Here is a 17185-nt window from a genome sequence, read left to right as displayed (position 1 = left end):
TAACTTGCATTAACATGAAATATCTAAATAAAATGGTTCCCTGTATTTATATAGTGGTTTTCATCATATCATATCCCAAAGTACTTTACATAAAGGAGAGGATTAACCTCATTCAGCAAGTAGAGCACCCACCAGCATGGTGAAATACAGTATGTGTCAACTGTTCAGTCAGGAGGAGGGATTGATGAAGGGGAGATTAAGAGGGAATTTAAGTTTGCGTGAAACCAGAGTAGAATTTAACCAGGACCCTAGGGTAAAAGTCCCACTCTTTAAAAAGAAAAATATCCATGGATCTTTACTGGCCAAGTAAGCTTTGGTTCAAACATTTCATCCAAAGCATGGGATCTCTTTCAGAGCAGTCTTTCTTATAATGGGGCTTTGGTTTCAAAATTTCACAGAGAACATTTTGATGAAAGATACAGAAGAAACACCAGGAGATTAACATTTTTTTTGAAAATGAAAAAAAACACGACACTGGTATTAGGTTGTGTTCACATGAGCACCTTGTTGTTAATAGCCACCTTAAATTAATAATGCCATACACATTATATAGCATTGATAAAAGAAAACATTGGTGCCACCTGGAATATGTACAAGCAGGAGTTATTATACTAACAGACAGAAAATAATAAATACATGTACATATATACCTGCTGCTCCCTTTACAGAACTATTTTCCTGAAGCTCAAACATCAAGCAGTTAAGAAGGATTCAACTTGTGTGTGCAGGTCTAGGCAGTGCTGACAACTCCACAGAACTGTCCTCCCAAAAGGCACCAATACTGTCTCTCCTCTCCCAGTAATACTGCCTGTCATTTCTGCCAAGGATGTAAATAGGAAGCAAAGCAAGTCCAGAAAGCTTTCAGGAACCTCAGTCCCTGGATTTGTTTCAGATAACAATAGCAATACCTAGTGGATTCAGTTTTAAATTGTACAGTAGCCCATTTTGTTCTCTTAACTCTGAATCAGTTCCATGAAGACAAATAGCTGATTCAAAAGGACTTTCATTGCTTGATCATAAGATCATGACACCTCTTGATCTAACACATGTCCACTAACCTCATTGTGCCACAATGGCAAATAAAAATTCATATCACATATCTTCTCTTATTTACAAAATTGCAAATAAAGAATCTTAGTCCCTCCTCAGGACCCAATTTCAGCTACATTATGTTGTCAGCAAAATAGCTGTGGTAATTATATTATTTACAGTATTCAACTCTAAAAGTAATATTTTTAAAGAAGAAAAAAGGTGACATTACAAAGCATTAATTAAAAATGCATGCGAGTATTTGGACATTGCCTGTTAAAAACACAAGCAGTGTATCTCTGACTACTTTATGATGTATTCCTTTAAAGCTCAATTGGTTTGTTTAGTTTAAATGTTTAAAACTTCTTTAACAGCCCTGATAGAGATGATTGCTAAAAGACAAGGAAAAAAATATATCTAATGCCCCAATAACCAAGTGACAATATTCATCACACCCTAGAATAGAAACACACTAAATATTCCCTTTCCAATTCCAAAAATTATTTGATCAGCATTATTCGTTTCTTTCAAAATTTGATGTTTACTTTTAGAAGGGTCGGTGTGTTATATCACAAGTTAATGTCATGTTACAATTTTAAATATCTGTGAAATGCACACACTTATATACCAATTTTAAAAGCAGTGCAGTCAATGTGATGCGTGTTTTGGTAAGTAAAGTTTTAGCACCTTGTCTATTTTTTTTAAGATGGGTCATGAGTACAGTGGTGCACTGCATAATGGAACAATGCAAAAATCTGAGAACAAAAGAAATACATACAATGAAATAGAAATTAAATGAGAATGTAATCACTACTGTTTTGTCTGTATCCAGATCTCTTAAATTTAAGTTTGACGGTCATATTTTGGACCAGAGGTGTTCAATTCTGGTCCTGAAAGGATTGTATGTCCACAGGTCTTCATTCCAACTCAGCTCTTAGGCTAAACCAGCTGATTAGAGACTTAATTGGACCAATTTAACATCTGCCCCCAGGTCTTCAGGTGCTGCTGCTTTAAAGAAACCTTGAAAACCTGCAGACATACTGGCCCTTCAGACTCCTGATGCCCCTGCCTAGACTATTTTATAGTATTTAGTATAGTACTAAGGTTTCTTAGTAGTGGATTACTATCTCACTATTGCGTTTTTCATACCACAGAAATTGCCAGACCTATGGGGATTTTTTTTTTTACTGCAGAGCGAGGGCTGTGCCCAAGAGCCTTGGCTTCTCCTCTGTCTGCTGAATCCTGAATCCTTGCTGGCCTGCTCGCTTCCTTTTACATCCTTAACTATTGTACTGCACATCACTATGCAGCTATACACTACCTGGAATAAGTTACATATTTAATAAATAAATTAAATGCAACACATATATTATTTGTACTGTATATAGGTTTTTGTGTTTCCCTACACCTTTGTGGAGCTCAGAGTTCATTGAATGAATGCAGAGAGGGGATGCAGTATGTTTATTGTGGGGACACATGCTCCTTCTCCCCTTTTCCCTGCCTGTAGCTCTAACAGTTCTCTGCTGATGAACTGAAGCACAGACAGCGCCTGGTCCTGGAGCCAGAAAGGGGGTCTCAATACACAATGTACTGTAACTGTCCATTGCAGCCGCGGATCTTCTTCAGTAGTTTGGATCTACTGTAGGTGGTGGGTCCTGAGAGTGCTCTCCCGAGCGGGCCCAGGTTTCAAGACCTCACCGGATCTCTGCAACATGAAGTTCAAACAGGGTCAAGTCTGGGAATGGCTGCTGGTCACCCAGTTTAATTGCCATGGAAAAGTCCGAGAGAATGTCTGTACAGTAAGGCGGCTGTCCTCTCTCTTGACTGAAATCCACTGGTGGGAATGCTCTCATCAGCATTGGTCAGAAAAAAAGAATCATGGCAAAATGTCAAGGACTCCATATGGATTAATATAAAGGGGGCTTGAACAGGCGTAGATGTGTTTGTGTCATGTTTTTTTTTAAGCAGAAAAATTCTTCACCTTACATTTTAGTGTAAAGATGCCCAGGTATTTCATATCTTTCTTTGGATTTAAGAGATCAACCGAATGTAATGCATCTTTCAACTAGAGGGTTGATTATTCCATCCTGCATTAGTTACACATACTAGAATGAAATCCACTTTTATTTTCCTGGCATTAATGTGAAATCTAAATCAGGGTGTGGAGTCTAGAGTACTATAGACCCAGTATTATTAGACACCTATTTTACATAGTGATTAATCTTTATTAACAAGCCATATTAAAACACCCTTGATGAATATGTATTATTAGTGGATTTATAACTCTGCGCAGTACTGCATTATTTTTCCTCAACCAGTGTGACTGGTAAAATACAGAGAAGACAGAATGCACACGCATGGTTTAACTACAATTTGGACATTCTATTGAAAAAAAGACTTAGAAAAGATGGTAAAGAGCAGTGAAATCCTCTGAAATGTCTAGATACATCACATTTGCTCCAAGTATAATACACTGCCAATGAGTTGTGGTACCATCCACTCATCCCTTATTAGAAAGCTGCTTATTAAAGAAGCACAGGGTGCACAGCAGCACACCAGTCTGGGTGGGACACCAGTTTATTGCAGGAATTGTGGCACCACCTCGCAAAATGCTTTAAAAAGCATTTTTTTATTATCAAAAGCAAATCCAGCTTGTGGGATTTTTGTAAGTTTTTTAGTTGATGCTAATTATTTCTCTAAAATAAACTTATGAGATTTTATGCAACAAAACACTGTCTTATTAAAAACTGTAAACACACCTATGGCTGAAGTCGAGCATCATTCTGTACTGTAGCGTACAACAGACATTTTGATCTTAATGTACAGCAAATGTAATCAATTACACTTCTATCGCAGCAAGCGCTCCAACTGTAATAAATCTAGCCCTTTCCCCTTTCTTGTTCCTTAGAGTTCCAAACTTTTTGTTAAATATTAACTATTCCTTTAGGATCTGTGCACAGAAAAGTAGTGTACATTCCCGTATATCAACATATCAGAGGATTTTACAGCTGTTTTCAAAGATGGTAAACAAATCTCATTTCACTTGACTGTGACAATTTATGCATCTATTGCCTCGAGATACCCATAACTTGGATATAGTCAGAGATAAAGACAGATCTAGAATAAGATATCATTGACGGTTTAATGAAAGCTGGAGTCAGTCTGTCAAGGCGACCAGGATGGCATGACACAGCAGGCAATGGAGTGCCTGCCCTCCTGCACTGAGTTTGAGTGTGCATCGATCGGTACTTGTATGTGCACGTGTATGAGAGTACTTTCCGGTGGTCTGTCCGGAAGGAGGTGGGTCTGTGTTTTTTGGATATCCCCGGTCCCTCCTCCTGGGTGGGGCAGCTCAATTCCCCTGCAGCCCTTCCAACAGGGTGACATAGATGATAGGCACTAGGCCATAGCTGTCTCCCTGGGCACAGTACAGCCAGTCTGGCTCGGCCCTGCTCAGCACCCTCAGGATGTCCCCCTTGTTGAAGCTGAGCTGGCCAGGCTCTGTGGCTATGTGGTGACACAGCGCCCTCACCTCCCTGCAGGGGGACAGAAGCAAAAATTAGCCTCAGGCAGGGGGTGGCGGACAGTGACTCCTGCAAAGACAAAGCTGCAAAAAGAGGTGGTGTTTTTTGAAGGATACACATACTGTATAGTACAACTGAATACAATACATTTTATTGTGTTCTCACAAGTGCTGAAAGGTGGAATGTTGGGTAACCAAAATATATGAAAAATACAGGTCTGTTTTGACTGGGAAGTGAAGTCCATACTGAGATTGAGATTTAAAATGAGCAATACCACTATACAATAAAAGATTGTCAATACTACAAAATACGTCAGGCCCCTAGCATATTACAAACCACCTCCTTTTATTTTTTCATTAGATACGGTCCTACTAGTTGGAGAGCTAAACGGGGGAATAGCTTTTTTTGCGTTTGTCACAAAAGGTTAGCCATACTTACAGAGTGAAGGACATGGATAAGAATAGATGTGACTAGACTGTTAAAGGAGAAACACATGATGCTACTTTAAAACAAGGAGCACACACATACAGTACAAACTCATGCGAGCACAATATTCAAACACTACTTGTACAGTATGAGGTTATGAACAGACTGTTTTGTTACCACAGTGCCTGCTGCTTGGGTGCCTGTGCTTCTGGTTGCTGTGCGGGACCCTGCTCTTTGGTGGAGGGCAGGGCCTGCTGTTGTGGGGGAAGGTCTGTGCGTTTCCCTGCTCCCATAGTCTGTGCCACCAGGTCCAGCATCGACCTGTCCAAGCTCAGCCATCCCGAGGGCAGCCTGAGATGGAGGAGGAGGTAAAGGAAGATGAAAACTGAAATGTTCAAAGCTACTTGAAAAGCTAGAAAATAAAATGCGTGCTTCTTCAAACATTTGCTTGTTTCACTCTTTCACATGGAAAGGTTTTATATTTAGCATAAGAGTCATGTCACTCTCTAAAATGTCACCATTTGAAAGGATTAACAAAACTCTTGCTCTTCAACAAGAAGTTACTGTACATTGATTTTTTTTACCATACTGAGGTTCTGCATTATTTCAATGTATTCTTCACACATAACATTCACTTAGAAAATTACAGTTTTTTTATGGAATAGTTAAAATATTTGTATTTCCACTTCCACAAAACCTTCTTCCATGTACTCAATTCAGAATTCTGAATTAGCATTTTGTAAAAAACACATGTTTCCTGATATTATTTGGAGGCACATGGATGTATTGCTGTTAAAGACTTGGAAGAGGTTTCTAACCTGCTCTTCTGAGCTCTCTCTGCTTTCTGCAGCCGGGAAGGGGACCTAACACCAGCCCCAAACAGCCTCCCCCAGCGCAGTCCTTGGGTGGCCCCTTCCGAGGTCACCTCCTCCTGGGATCCACATGTCACGCCAGCCCCCGACATCTCTGGCTCCTTCTCCTTGCTCTGCTTGAGCTCGTTGAGCACAGAGTCGGGAGGGCTGCCCATCCAAGATGGCTTCCCTTTGCCACTCCAGCTCAAATCACTACTGCTTTCCTTTCTGGCATCTGTCTCCTGGCTGGCTTCTGCTCCCTCCACCACTCCCTCCCTAGGGGGTGGCTGGGCCTGCCTGCGCCCACTATCCTGGCCTTTGGATACCTGTGCTGGACACCCAGACAGCTCTCCTGCTGGTTTCTTCCTTTTCTCCCACTTGACAAACTTTGCTCCCTCAGCCGAGTTATCAATGTAGACCTGGGAGCTCTGCATGAGCTGATACCACCACCCTGCCTGCCTGTCTCTCTGTCTGGCCTCCTCTGGCATCTGCTGCTCCTTCCTCTTCTCCCTCTCGCCCTCCTCTCTGTCCCACCAAGATTCCCCTCCGACTCCCTTTGCCCTCTGTACGATACCGCCTTTCCCACTTCCTCCACACTCTCGTAGCCCCTCTGTTGCCCTCCCCGTCCGCCTCCTTTCCCCGCTCCGTTCTCTCCCTTGCTCCGCTTCCGTCGCGTTCGGATCCACCCTCGGTCCCGGCTGCCTGACTTCGGTCTCCGCCCCCTCCTTCCGTAGCTCCGCCCCCTCGCGGGGTGGCGGCGCTGGGCCCCGGCCCCTCATGAGCTGGAAGGTGGAGCGCACGGACTGCTCCAGGCCCTGGCCCGCCGAGCACAGCTGCTCTTTGCGTCGCCGCTGCTCCTGGCCCTTCTGCAGCAGCCGGGGCTCGAAGAGCAGGTCAAGGTCAAAGGGCAGCAGGGACAGCGGCTGCAGCAGCAGGAGCAGCTCCTCGAACAGCGGCTGGCACACTCCCTGAGAGAGGGGCAGGAAGCCCCACGGGTGATAGTGCGCTCCCACGATGTCTGGGAAAGGAAGGGAAGAAGTGGCAAGGGCAGGATGAGGAGGGGCATACGTGTAACGCATCCGGGGGAAAGCCAGCATGCTCTTTGGCCAATCTGACGTAACTCCAGTGCCGTAACTGAAGTGATCGGAACACAACAGAGCTGAGACCAAAATCTAGGGGTAGATACAAAGGCACAATGATAGAGCGCATATTTTCATTTTCATTTCAAAACCTTACTGCAATTACCAACAAATGAAGCAAAGCCCTGAGCTCCAGAAGGTAACAATGGTTAGACTATTCCGCTGTGAGATAGGGTTCTTCTTACAAGACATTTTGAAAGGTACCCACCTTCGTGCATGTATAGGTGATTGAACCAGAACTCCAAAGAGTGCAAGCTGAAATGTAAACAAATGCAGTTTATTATTTACTTCATAACACAGAGACAGTAAACGCAAGACATGAAGTAGCTGGGTATCTTCACCCCAAAGCGTTAGGTAACAATTTTTTCTGCTTTGAAAAAAACAATACAGAAACACTGCTTAGTTTCCTATAAAACCGAACTCAATTAAGTATGATACATTATGTTCAAACACACATCACGTATAAGCCTGACAGGAGATGTTCAACAAAGACAGACCCAGCAATTAGATTAAACACTTAAACCCCATCCAATCGAGCTTTACTTTAACAATTCATAAGGAGCATCAGAAGTTAGGCATACATCTCCATTAAGAAATGTGTGTCAAATTAATTTTAAATTATAAATCATACAAAACTGTGTAACTCAGATCCAGCAATGCTTGCCCTGTTAAAGGAAGCCAGGAACAGAGTGGATTTACAGGCGCAGGTGAACTCACTTGAGCAGGCCGAAGATGAAGGCGTTGAACCTCATGCTGTGGCTGGTCAGCTCAGAGTACTGGCTGACCTTCGAATACAGGCTGTGCAGAACGCGGGTTGAAGGGCCTGCAGAGAGACGGGAGACAGTTACCCCCACAGAACTAACGCTCAGAGAGTACTCTGCTCTCCAGGTCCCACAAGTCACCCAGGAATAAAACAAGTCCAGCTCGAACTCTCAAATCCCGTTTAAGAAATAACCAATGCTCAGATTTCTACAACAGCTTCTTCATCCATTTTTTTTATTTTTAGTTTGGTAAATTAAGTATAATATTTACAGCTTGGAAACTGGGCACAAAGAAATGGAGAGGCAGAGATACAGAGAAAGAGTAGGAGGATCTACAAAGGGAGAAAAAAGAGGAGTCACACTGACAGATACAGTAAAAAAAGAGAGAAACTGCCAGATGAACAACAAAAGCCGACAAGGCTGGTACATGTACTCACCCAGCTGTGTGGACGCCTCTACCACACTCCAGGGCACACTCTTGCGCTGCCCAATGATCATGTCCAGCACATAGGGCTTGAGCCCATCCTGCAATATCTCCCTCATGGCCGGGCACAGGTACTTCAGGATAAGATGGCCTATGTTGGGACTCACAGAGCTATTTCCCAGTTTGGCCTGGCACACAGACACACAGAGAGGGCCTCAGCAGGGACTTGGACACAGGCTAACACACAGCACAGAGGAACCACCCAAAAGAATTGCCTAGAAATGGCATGAAAACTAATGAAAGGTGAAAAAGAACATTTAACACTTTGATAAAAGGCAATTAAAACGCAATCTGTAATCTATAATTTCAATATGGAATTAAGAACAATAATCATTTTATTCATCTTTTTAGAAATAAAATTAGAATAATAAATACTGTATCAAATATTTCTTTTCACGTATGATACTTAATCTGTTTAGTTTTTTTCCTAAAGCTTTAGAAGTACACCAACACAGACATTTATTCATCAAGAAATCCAGCAATACTTCCAGGACACTGGGATTAACACTCCTAAACTCCAATAAAGGAAAGAAGGAACCATAGATGCAAAATGAACTTGACTCTACCTTCACTCCAGGGTCTCGACTAGTCCCAAAATGAGCCACTATCAAGTCCACTGCTGTATTTACAGTCTTCACCAAACCTGAGAGAATAAAACAAAATAAAATGGCACAATAGACTTCACTGCACTGCTCCAAGACAAATTAGGAGTGCAACAGAGAAAAGTCACAACACCAATGCAAGCAATCTGATGGAAAGTAAATACACAGCATGACTGACGCCTCCCAACTCTATCTCGGTGATCTTAAAAGTGATACTTTTCTCTTGCAAACAAAGCATAAAGCACTGCCAGCTCTTTATGATGATGAGTATGACAGAAAACATACTGTACCTGTATTCTTCTTGAAAGCATTTACCAAGATTGAATCTTGGTTGAGACATATCACAAAAGACTTACATGGTCTATAACTACTAGACTTCTCAGCTTTTGGTGGTAAAAACTAGCCAACATTCCTGTGAACAACTGGTAGTGCTTCAATAGTTCAGACGACATACCTATTCAAGGTCGGGAAAACAAAAATGAAGCCTTCAATTTTACTTCTTATGTTTACGTACTAAGCACAACTAATATCAATGCCAGAGACTTGTGTAATGCACAAATGACAGAATAATACTAACTGTTAAAACGGTAATAATATAGTAACAACCTCAATATTGCACACAATGTCTTCAAGAAAGATGTAACCAAGCATCCTCATCCTCCCACGTCTATCTACTGTATAAGACGGTGGTGAGGACTCTCCTCAGGTTGCGTTCCACATGTAACACATACTCAGATAAAAGGAACTGGTAACAGAAACAGATCATTTCGAAGAGTCGAGAAGACGCATCGATGCCTCTCTCACCTTTCTTCTGCAGCAGGTCGATGGAGATGGACTCGGCTGTGGCATCGGGGGACAGACAGAACTCCTCAGGTGGCCTCTCAGTCAGCGAGAAGTAGTCTGGGAAGAAGTCGCTGTAGTAATTCTGTAGCTGTTTCATGGACTGGCCTGTTGAGGAGACCAGCACACACCAATTAGCTGCTGCTTCCAACAACAGGACTAAGAAGTAAACAAGAGAACAAGTGAACAGCTGCAAATCAACCAGGGGAAAGGCTAAAGTTTGATGCGCACTGAAAAACAGAATTCTAGGCAATGCTGTCAACACATGTCAGCATGTTTTTCTCAGCATGAGGTTTGTGCTCCTTCTGAGGTACTGTATGTGCGTCAAGTCCACCACTGGAATGCAGCAGCACCTGAGTGATGCCCAGTGGCCTTTGTGCACCAGGAGCCCCACTACGCAGCAGATGGGATGGAAAAGTGAAAAAAAAAAGAACGGGGAATGTTAGGTAGGCTGTACTGGCAAACTCAAAGGACCACAAGGTTCACAACCCAACGTTTACGAATTGTTATTTAATAAACAAGCCTCGTTCTTTAATAACCACGGGCTTCAGTTTAGAACCTCGTCTGAAAAGACAGCATCTACTATTCACCATTTACCACTCTTGGGCATCGGTTTGGAAATTCTGCTCCAGAGTAAAGAGCTTCACTCACTGGTCTGTCAGGGCCGGTTGCTAGCAGCAATCTGATTTGCCTCGGAGGGCTCACGTCCCAAAGTGCCACATCCTAGGCCTTAGCCACCTTCAGTTCCTCAGAACCAGACAGACCCTGTTTATGTGCCTGCCTGTGGTCTGTCCATATGGACACACGTTCACACAGTCACAAATACGCCTACTACACATTGTTACTGTAAAATAACCTAAACATCTGCCATCATATAAAAGACTCATGTCTGTGCCTTTTATGAAGTGAAGCTGACTGAAACCCGCACAAGAAATCCATACATGCTAAGACCCCTCAACACACACTGCCCTCCCCCACCGCCTGAATCTACGACTGGCTGAGGAGCAGCACCGTTCAGCCTGGAATGGGCATGGATGGCAGAGGCTGGAAAGTCAAACACGTTGCGGCGGGTCAGCCTGCCCTCCGGTCTCCGGGTGTCCAAGCTGCCCGACAGAGGGGCTCCCACTGCCCGGTCCACGCCCAGGGGGTTCTTACGACGATATTCCCGCCACTTTAGGGCCTGAGGGGAGAGGTGGTTTGCTGGGGGGGGGGCAAGGAGACGCACAAAGAGGTGTGCAGGCAGAGGCAGAGACAAACAGGGGGACAGAGAGGAAAAGAAAGCATTTGTTAGAGAAAGGAAAGACCTAAGAGAGTTTCTCTTCCTTCAGCTACTCGATCAGAGGACAAAATAAAAGCAGATCTTTCTTCAGAACATCATGAAGTGATCAAAGGCAATAAGAGAATATACTGTGACTACAAAATTAAAGGACAATATAATGGCTTCTGGTAATTCTACGTTTTATTCTTCCAAATGTAGAAGAATTAGAGGACATAATTATTAGCTTTTTTTGCCATTCAATCAATTTATTTTCTTTTGGTTCCATATTAAAGTTCTCAGTATAACTCGCTCTAAATTAAGTTCTATTTAAGGACAAGCTGACAGCTTTTCAGAGTTTGCACTTTTTGTCCTATGTTCTGCAAAGTGGTTTACTGATGCAGAATGACTAGTGTTACATCAGCCTGTGTGCATCAGGATTTTGGAAACCTTACAAAGCATGCCGAGAAGGAATCTATCTAAGGAATTACTAGTATTAAAGTGCTAGATCTTGATAATAGAGCATCACTCTTGTGAAGACCCTCAGGCTGCTGCAGGATTAGTAAAATTACAACTGTATAGTTTACTACTCAAAGTAGTCAACTTGTTGCAGGAACTGACAAGATAATTTCTGCAGATCACCTCTTTATCTTACGCTGTCTTCTAGAGCTTATTTTACCAAGTAGGCAGGCACTGAAGAAGCAATAGTCTTGCATTCAGAAAATGAAAAGCAATGAAAGAAGGAACAATGTGAAAGACACAAAGCCAGAGTGCAGAGGCGCCTGTAAACTCAAACCTGAAACAGTGCTGAAAACATAACCAGCACCCTCACAGAGGGATGTCTGGAAGCCAATAAAACAACAGAGTGTACTGCGTTATCAGGAGGCTGGATATGTACCATTGGGTGGGCGGGCACCCATACAGTTGGCTGCACTGGCTCGGACTCCCTCGCTGCTTCCACAGCGCTGTGCCGGCTCTAGGTGTCCCAGCGGGCTGAACCCAGAAGTGGGCAGCGTGGGGAGAGAACTGCGGTGGACGTTGCACCCCGAGACAGATGGGAGGAAGGACGGTGGTTCCTTCCTCGGGGCCTGCGGAGGCGTGGCCTGCTGAGGCTCCTTCGGGACGACATCCCTGAACTCTCTGGTCTGGTTGGCGTTGCCAGGCGGCAGAACAATCCCACAGGGCACCGGGGATGGCCGGACGGGCAGAAGGCTGGCAGACAAGGGGCATGAGAGGCTTCGCGTGGGCTGACTGGTGCTGTGGCCTTTGTCTGGACTCGGGGTGCAGGTGGAGCACGTTTCGGAGCTGGGTGCCCCATGGCGGACAGGCGAATAGCTACCCAGAGGGGAGGGGCGCACGGAATCCGGGGCCACTTTCTTCGCCCCGTTTCTTTCCTTTTCTTCCCCGTCCTCCCCTTCTCTCTGCAAGCCCCGGTCACGTGCCGGCTGCCCGCTGGGCCGGCTGTACATCTGGCTGACGTAGTCGCTCAGCAGCGGGCGCAGCTTGGGCTGCTTGCTCAGCTGGTGCTGGAAGATGAAGGGCTGGATGGGCAGGGTGGTGGGGCGCTGGTCCTTGCTGTAGCGCACCACAGGCCGCCCTTCCGAGGAGCCCCCTGCACAGGGCAGGCAGGCAGGAGGAGGAGCGGGGGCGGTCGAGGTCGAGAGAGATGCGGAGAGGAAAAGAAAGAGGGGGAGAGACGGAAACACAAAACCGTGAGCAATGCGACCAGACAGTCGACAAACTGTCCAACCACATTCTTCTGCTACTATCATGCACTCAGAAGAGCTTTACAAAACATACAACGCAATCTAGCTTAACAAAAACATAATCACTAAACATACAAAAAAAAACCTCTTGTGATGTTGTTGAGGGAAAAACAGACACTCCATGAGGCTCAAAAAACACTGAGAATGCAATTAAGTGCAGTTTATTGATATAGGAAGTCCCACATGTACAACCCACTACTCCATCTACTCCCCCCAGGTTCTCACAAGACTACAGCTACTCCCAAAAATTACTCCCCAACAATTATCATAAGATATGGAGTCACAATTTGACATAACGCTCCTCCCACTTAATCAGGTGAATTAAACTCTTAGTTGCTCCTATTAAAACCTGAAGCAAAAGGAGGTTGGAACACCAACAACTATAAACACTAGCATTCAAAAACACTCCTGATCAGTAGATTTCAGGTAAGAAGCAGTTCAAGTAGGGAGCTCCGTCAGCACGCGCAGGCTGCAAAGGAACAAGTAAAAGGTTTATTCCATGCTGAAAAGAGAACGAAGAAAACACGACATTTTGGCTGTGGAGCCTTCTTCGGGTGTGATCTTAGGTAAGAAGACAACACAGGGTTAATTCAAATATTTACAGTCGGTAGGATTTTGTGTTTGTGTAAAATGTAGTTGGAGCGGGGAGTTGCATCAGTGCACATGGGCTGCAAAGGAAGAGAAAGAAGAATCTAATTTCGGCTGTGGACCCTGTAAATGTGTAAAATGTGTGCGTGTCAGTTCTGACTGTGTCCCTTCTTCATATTCACATGCCTAGTCTGATGGCAATGAGTCACTGGGGATTCAGGTGACTGATTAAGTCAGCGACCGTGTTGTTTGGAATGTCTCCATTACTCGGTCATCACACTTCACCAAAATGTAGAACTTAGACTTCAGATTTGAATTCACACAAAAGTGGATTTCTTAAATTACTGCACCACATTATGAGTAAATGCACTATAAAAATAATAAATAAGCATAACATTCAAACATATAATAATGTGATGAGTTCTCCGCTGTTCCCTAGTGTCAGTGGGTGTGGAAAGACAGGCTGCAGCAGGCCAGTCAGGCTCACTCAGGTTTATTGCCCTGTCGCCTACAGAGGGGCGTGCTGATCAGAGAGGGCAAGTGGTGGAAAAGAGTGGGACACAGAGAGAGAGTTGTAGAGCACCAGCTGTACGGACATGAGGACAGAAACTAAAGAGCAAAGACTTCCCTTCCGTTTCATAGGAGGAGGAGGAAAACGTGAGCCCGGTAAGGTAGAAAGGGAGTCATTAGACTGTCCAACTCCAGGGGTGCAAAACTCTACAACAACACAGACGTAAACATAAACACACTACAACAAACATCTCATTCCTGATCTGCAGTTTGGCCTGGTAAAGGCCTTTCTGAATCTGCAAGAAGCTGAGCCCTGACAAAGACTGTGTTACTGTAGGCTGCTACTTTGTCAGGGTAAATTGGTTCAGCGCTCTGGTTCCTGTGCTGCAAAATCCAGAGAAATAAAGGAGACTAACGTTGTGCTCTTCATCAAACAAAGGCACATGGACAGCTTAAAAGCTATTCAATGAATTTCCTTCTAAGACATTTACCTAAGAAAAAAAAAGAAACTGCTGTTACGTTTATGTCAACGTACAGTAACAGGAGCTTACGCTTACAGTTCCAAAGTCTGTCTTATAAACCTGCGACCTACAGGATTCAGTGACGAAAGGCCTATTGCACTCTATTGGGAAAATGTCCTTCATGTAAACAGGTGAGCCCAACTGCCAGATAACAGGAACTGACATTAACCTCCTGAAACTGATTTGTACTTTCATAAGCTAGAAAAAATTCACAAAAAGAAATCACCGCTAGCAGTAATAACTCCTAACCAAGAGAGACTGTGTGCCATTTCCCAGCTCTTGCACAAATCACAAAAGTGAAAGGAGAACTGTGTTCTGTTCTCACAGTTGTTTATACTGCACACTGAAAAGCAAAAAATAAGAAAACACACCTTGCACTACTGCAGCTAATACTGGCGTGTGGAAAACCCCCACCATGTAGCAGCAAATTACATCAAAACTAGCCTGTTTTGAACCTTACTCACCGCGTCAATCCATGCCTGCAACAGAACCCCCTCTCAGAGGTCTCAAGTCATGATTACACAATCTGTTTGCGTTTTTTATTTAGGAGCCCTATCGTTTCCAAGCTTCTGTCTCCACTTGCAGTACCACTGACGGCCACAGGTTGGAGCACTGAACCACTGCTGCACAAACAGCACAAGGCACAAAGGCTGGATCACTAAGCTTTAAAAAGAACGAATTGTTTAACAATGAGGGGCCATTCTAAAATTAAGTTATCAAAATAGGTCATTTTTTAAAAGGACGTGCAGACACTATATGATCCACTATTACCTTACTAGCCAAGTTTAACCCATGTATTTTTTATCTACACTGTTAAAAGTTCCCAATAGGTGTCTAATCAATCACAAACAATGCCCTACAGAAAGAGAAAAGATCCAGAAGACTTCCACTTGATGTCTGATTCCACTGATTTAAAAAATGTTAGTAAAACAACACCTGAACAATTTCAGGTATAGCAAACTACTGCATACTGTACTTATTCTATTCAGTATAAGAAGAGTATAAGTTATGTTGCAAACCCATTCTGTATGAACTGACTGTACTGTATGTGGATGACCCAAAAATGAAAATCTAGAGTCAAGAAGATTAATTGTATGACCAACTGTGGTGAAATCTGGCTTTATTACACCTCTTGCCTTTCATTTATGTAATCTGCTCTCATACTGGTGAAAAGAAGTTGGAATATGAAGTCAGATGTAGAAAATATGTGTTTGTCAAAAGAAATAATGGAACCATTTATGATTTATGAAAATTATACCTAGATAAACATCCCATTTTTCATTCACCTTTAAACTAAAGTTGCTGCCTTACAAACAAGGGGCTGTAAGGGAGCCAGATCATCAGCGCTCCACGGCACACATTTAACACTGTTTGCCAAATAGCCACCAAGTAGCTTCATCTCCCTTCATCCATTACAGTAAATGTTCCCATGTTACAGTATATTAGTTGTTGAAGGCCAGCAGTGACCCATAACTACGAATTGTTTAACAATGAGGGGCCATTCTGAAATAAGTAATCAAAATAGGTCATACACTTGCTGCAGTACACAATCATCCAAAACTAGTTCAGTGGATTTAGCTGGGCCCATTTTCTTTGTTACTTTTTTATGTTACGTTGATATACTTAATATTTCACCTCTGTGCAGGACTGACATTAAAAAGTCCGATTCCGAATTCAAAAGCTTGTTAACGTAACAGAAAGCAAGTTAAACAATGAAACTTAAATTGCTGAATCATGGTACTGTAGCTGAGAAACTGAGAAGATTATATGAGCTCATCTTCGATTTAGTATTTAAACAATGTCTATTTTTCTTTATTTTTGTAAAAAATTACCACTGCACGTTTGTTGCCAAACTACAGGAAGATGGGCTATTTAATGTTCTATGAACGCTAACAAAAGGACCAAAGGAAAAGAAAGACACATTTAGAAATCCCACTCTGTTTCATTCTGAGCAACAGTCAGTTCAGACACTGTGCTTCACATGAGGTATAGTGAGAATTCATGGCCACTACATTCACGCCTCTTAATATGTACAGCACAATGTAAAAAGAGTCAGGCAAAGCAGAACTCGATGCGGCTGAGTAACACAAAATTAACTTAAACAGAGAACCTACACAATTACTTCACTATATATTTTAAGTACAGTACTGTATGTCTTACTGTATTTTGTGTGTTTTACAACAGTGCTTCATTAGGTCATGTAGTGTTGTAAAGTCTAATCATTTTTTAAAAAATCATAAAAGCTATAGGACACATTGAACACCTCCCTCCCCAAACAATGGCCTATATTGTTCTGTGTTTCCTCATAATAAAAACACATTACCTCATGGATAACAAACCCAGAACTCCTTTGCTTTTTTGTACAGCACAGTACTGGACAGATCTCTTCAAGCTTTAGAATCAGGAGGGTCTTACGCTCAGGCTTTGCCCTGTGATCTTCTTACACAGGAAGTCATTTTTTGCAAAAATGCTTTTGCACAACAATTAGACCACCCCTTTCACTGCCTCTGATTCACAGTGACCAATGGGAGACAAGACTTGACCCTCATGTTTCTTCAGAAGGGAAGATCATTTCTTACACCATTTATTTGATATCTGACATTACAAATAAAAGTTGCAGTTTTATGTAATGTACTGTGTGAAATTTTGTATTGCTTTTATTCTCAAAAAGCACATTTGTTCCCAAACTGTCCTCTGACACAAAATGTGACAGACCCACTAATGTCTCCAAAATTCCTTTAGTTGGTAGCCGCTCTGTTACAGAGGAGCTTTGAGTCTGATTTTGAATGATTTTTGGAAATGTAATGATGACATTAAGAAGGCAAAGACAGAATAAGAAAAAGAGCACACATGCAGCCCTCACACACAAAAAAAAAGTGTTAAATGAGT

General features: G+C 43.0%; 1 protein-coding gene across 4 annotated transcripts in view; it reads right to left on the bottom strand.

Annotated features, from left to right (window-relative positions):
- Window positions 1–480: 480 nt before the first annotated feature.
- The window catches only part of rusc2 (RUN and SH3 domain containing 2), a 48724-nt gene continuing 32019 nt past the window's right edge, over window positions 481–17185 (bottom strand). For 2 of the 4 annotated variants that reach the window (XM_015362708.2, XM_015362717.2), the window contains exons 4-13: window positions 11810–12523; window positions 10668–10856; window positions 9621–9764; window positions 8781–8857; window positions 8168–8342; window positions 7687–7792; window positions 7178–7224; window positions 5798–6848; window positions 5157–5330; window positions 481–4565 (exon numbers count right to left, since the gene is read on the bottom strand). In XM_015362708.2, coding sequence (XP_015218194.2) covers window positions 4382–4565; window positions 5157–5330; window positions 5798–6848; window positions 7178–7224; window positions 7687–7792; window positions 8168–8342; window positions 8781–8857; window positions 9621–9764; window positions 10668–10856; window positions 11810–12523 — 2861 coding nt within the window. In that variant the 3' untranslated portion in view covers window positions 481–4381. The remainder of the gene's footprint in view (window positions 4566–5156; window positions 5331–5797; window positions 6849–7177; window positions 7225–7686; window positions 7793–8167; window positions 8343–8780; window positions 8858–9620; window positions 9765–10667; window positions 10857–11809; window positions 12524–17185) is intronic. The other 2 variants (XM_015362724.2, XM_015362730.2) reach the window with 2 other exon arrangements.

The sequence above is a fragment of the Lepisosteus oculatus genome, chromosome 3 (assembly GCF_040954835.1).
Source record: "Lepisosteus oculatus isolate fLepOcu1 chromosome 3, fLepOcu1.hap2, whole genome shotgun sequence".
Classification (NCBI taxonomy): domain Eukaryota; kingdom Metazoa; phylum Chordata; class Actinopteri; order Semionotiformes; family Lepisosteidae; genus Lepisosteus; species Lepisosteus oculatus.
This window is presented reverse-complemented; position numbering and strand designations above follow the sequence as displayed.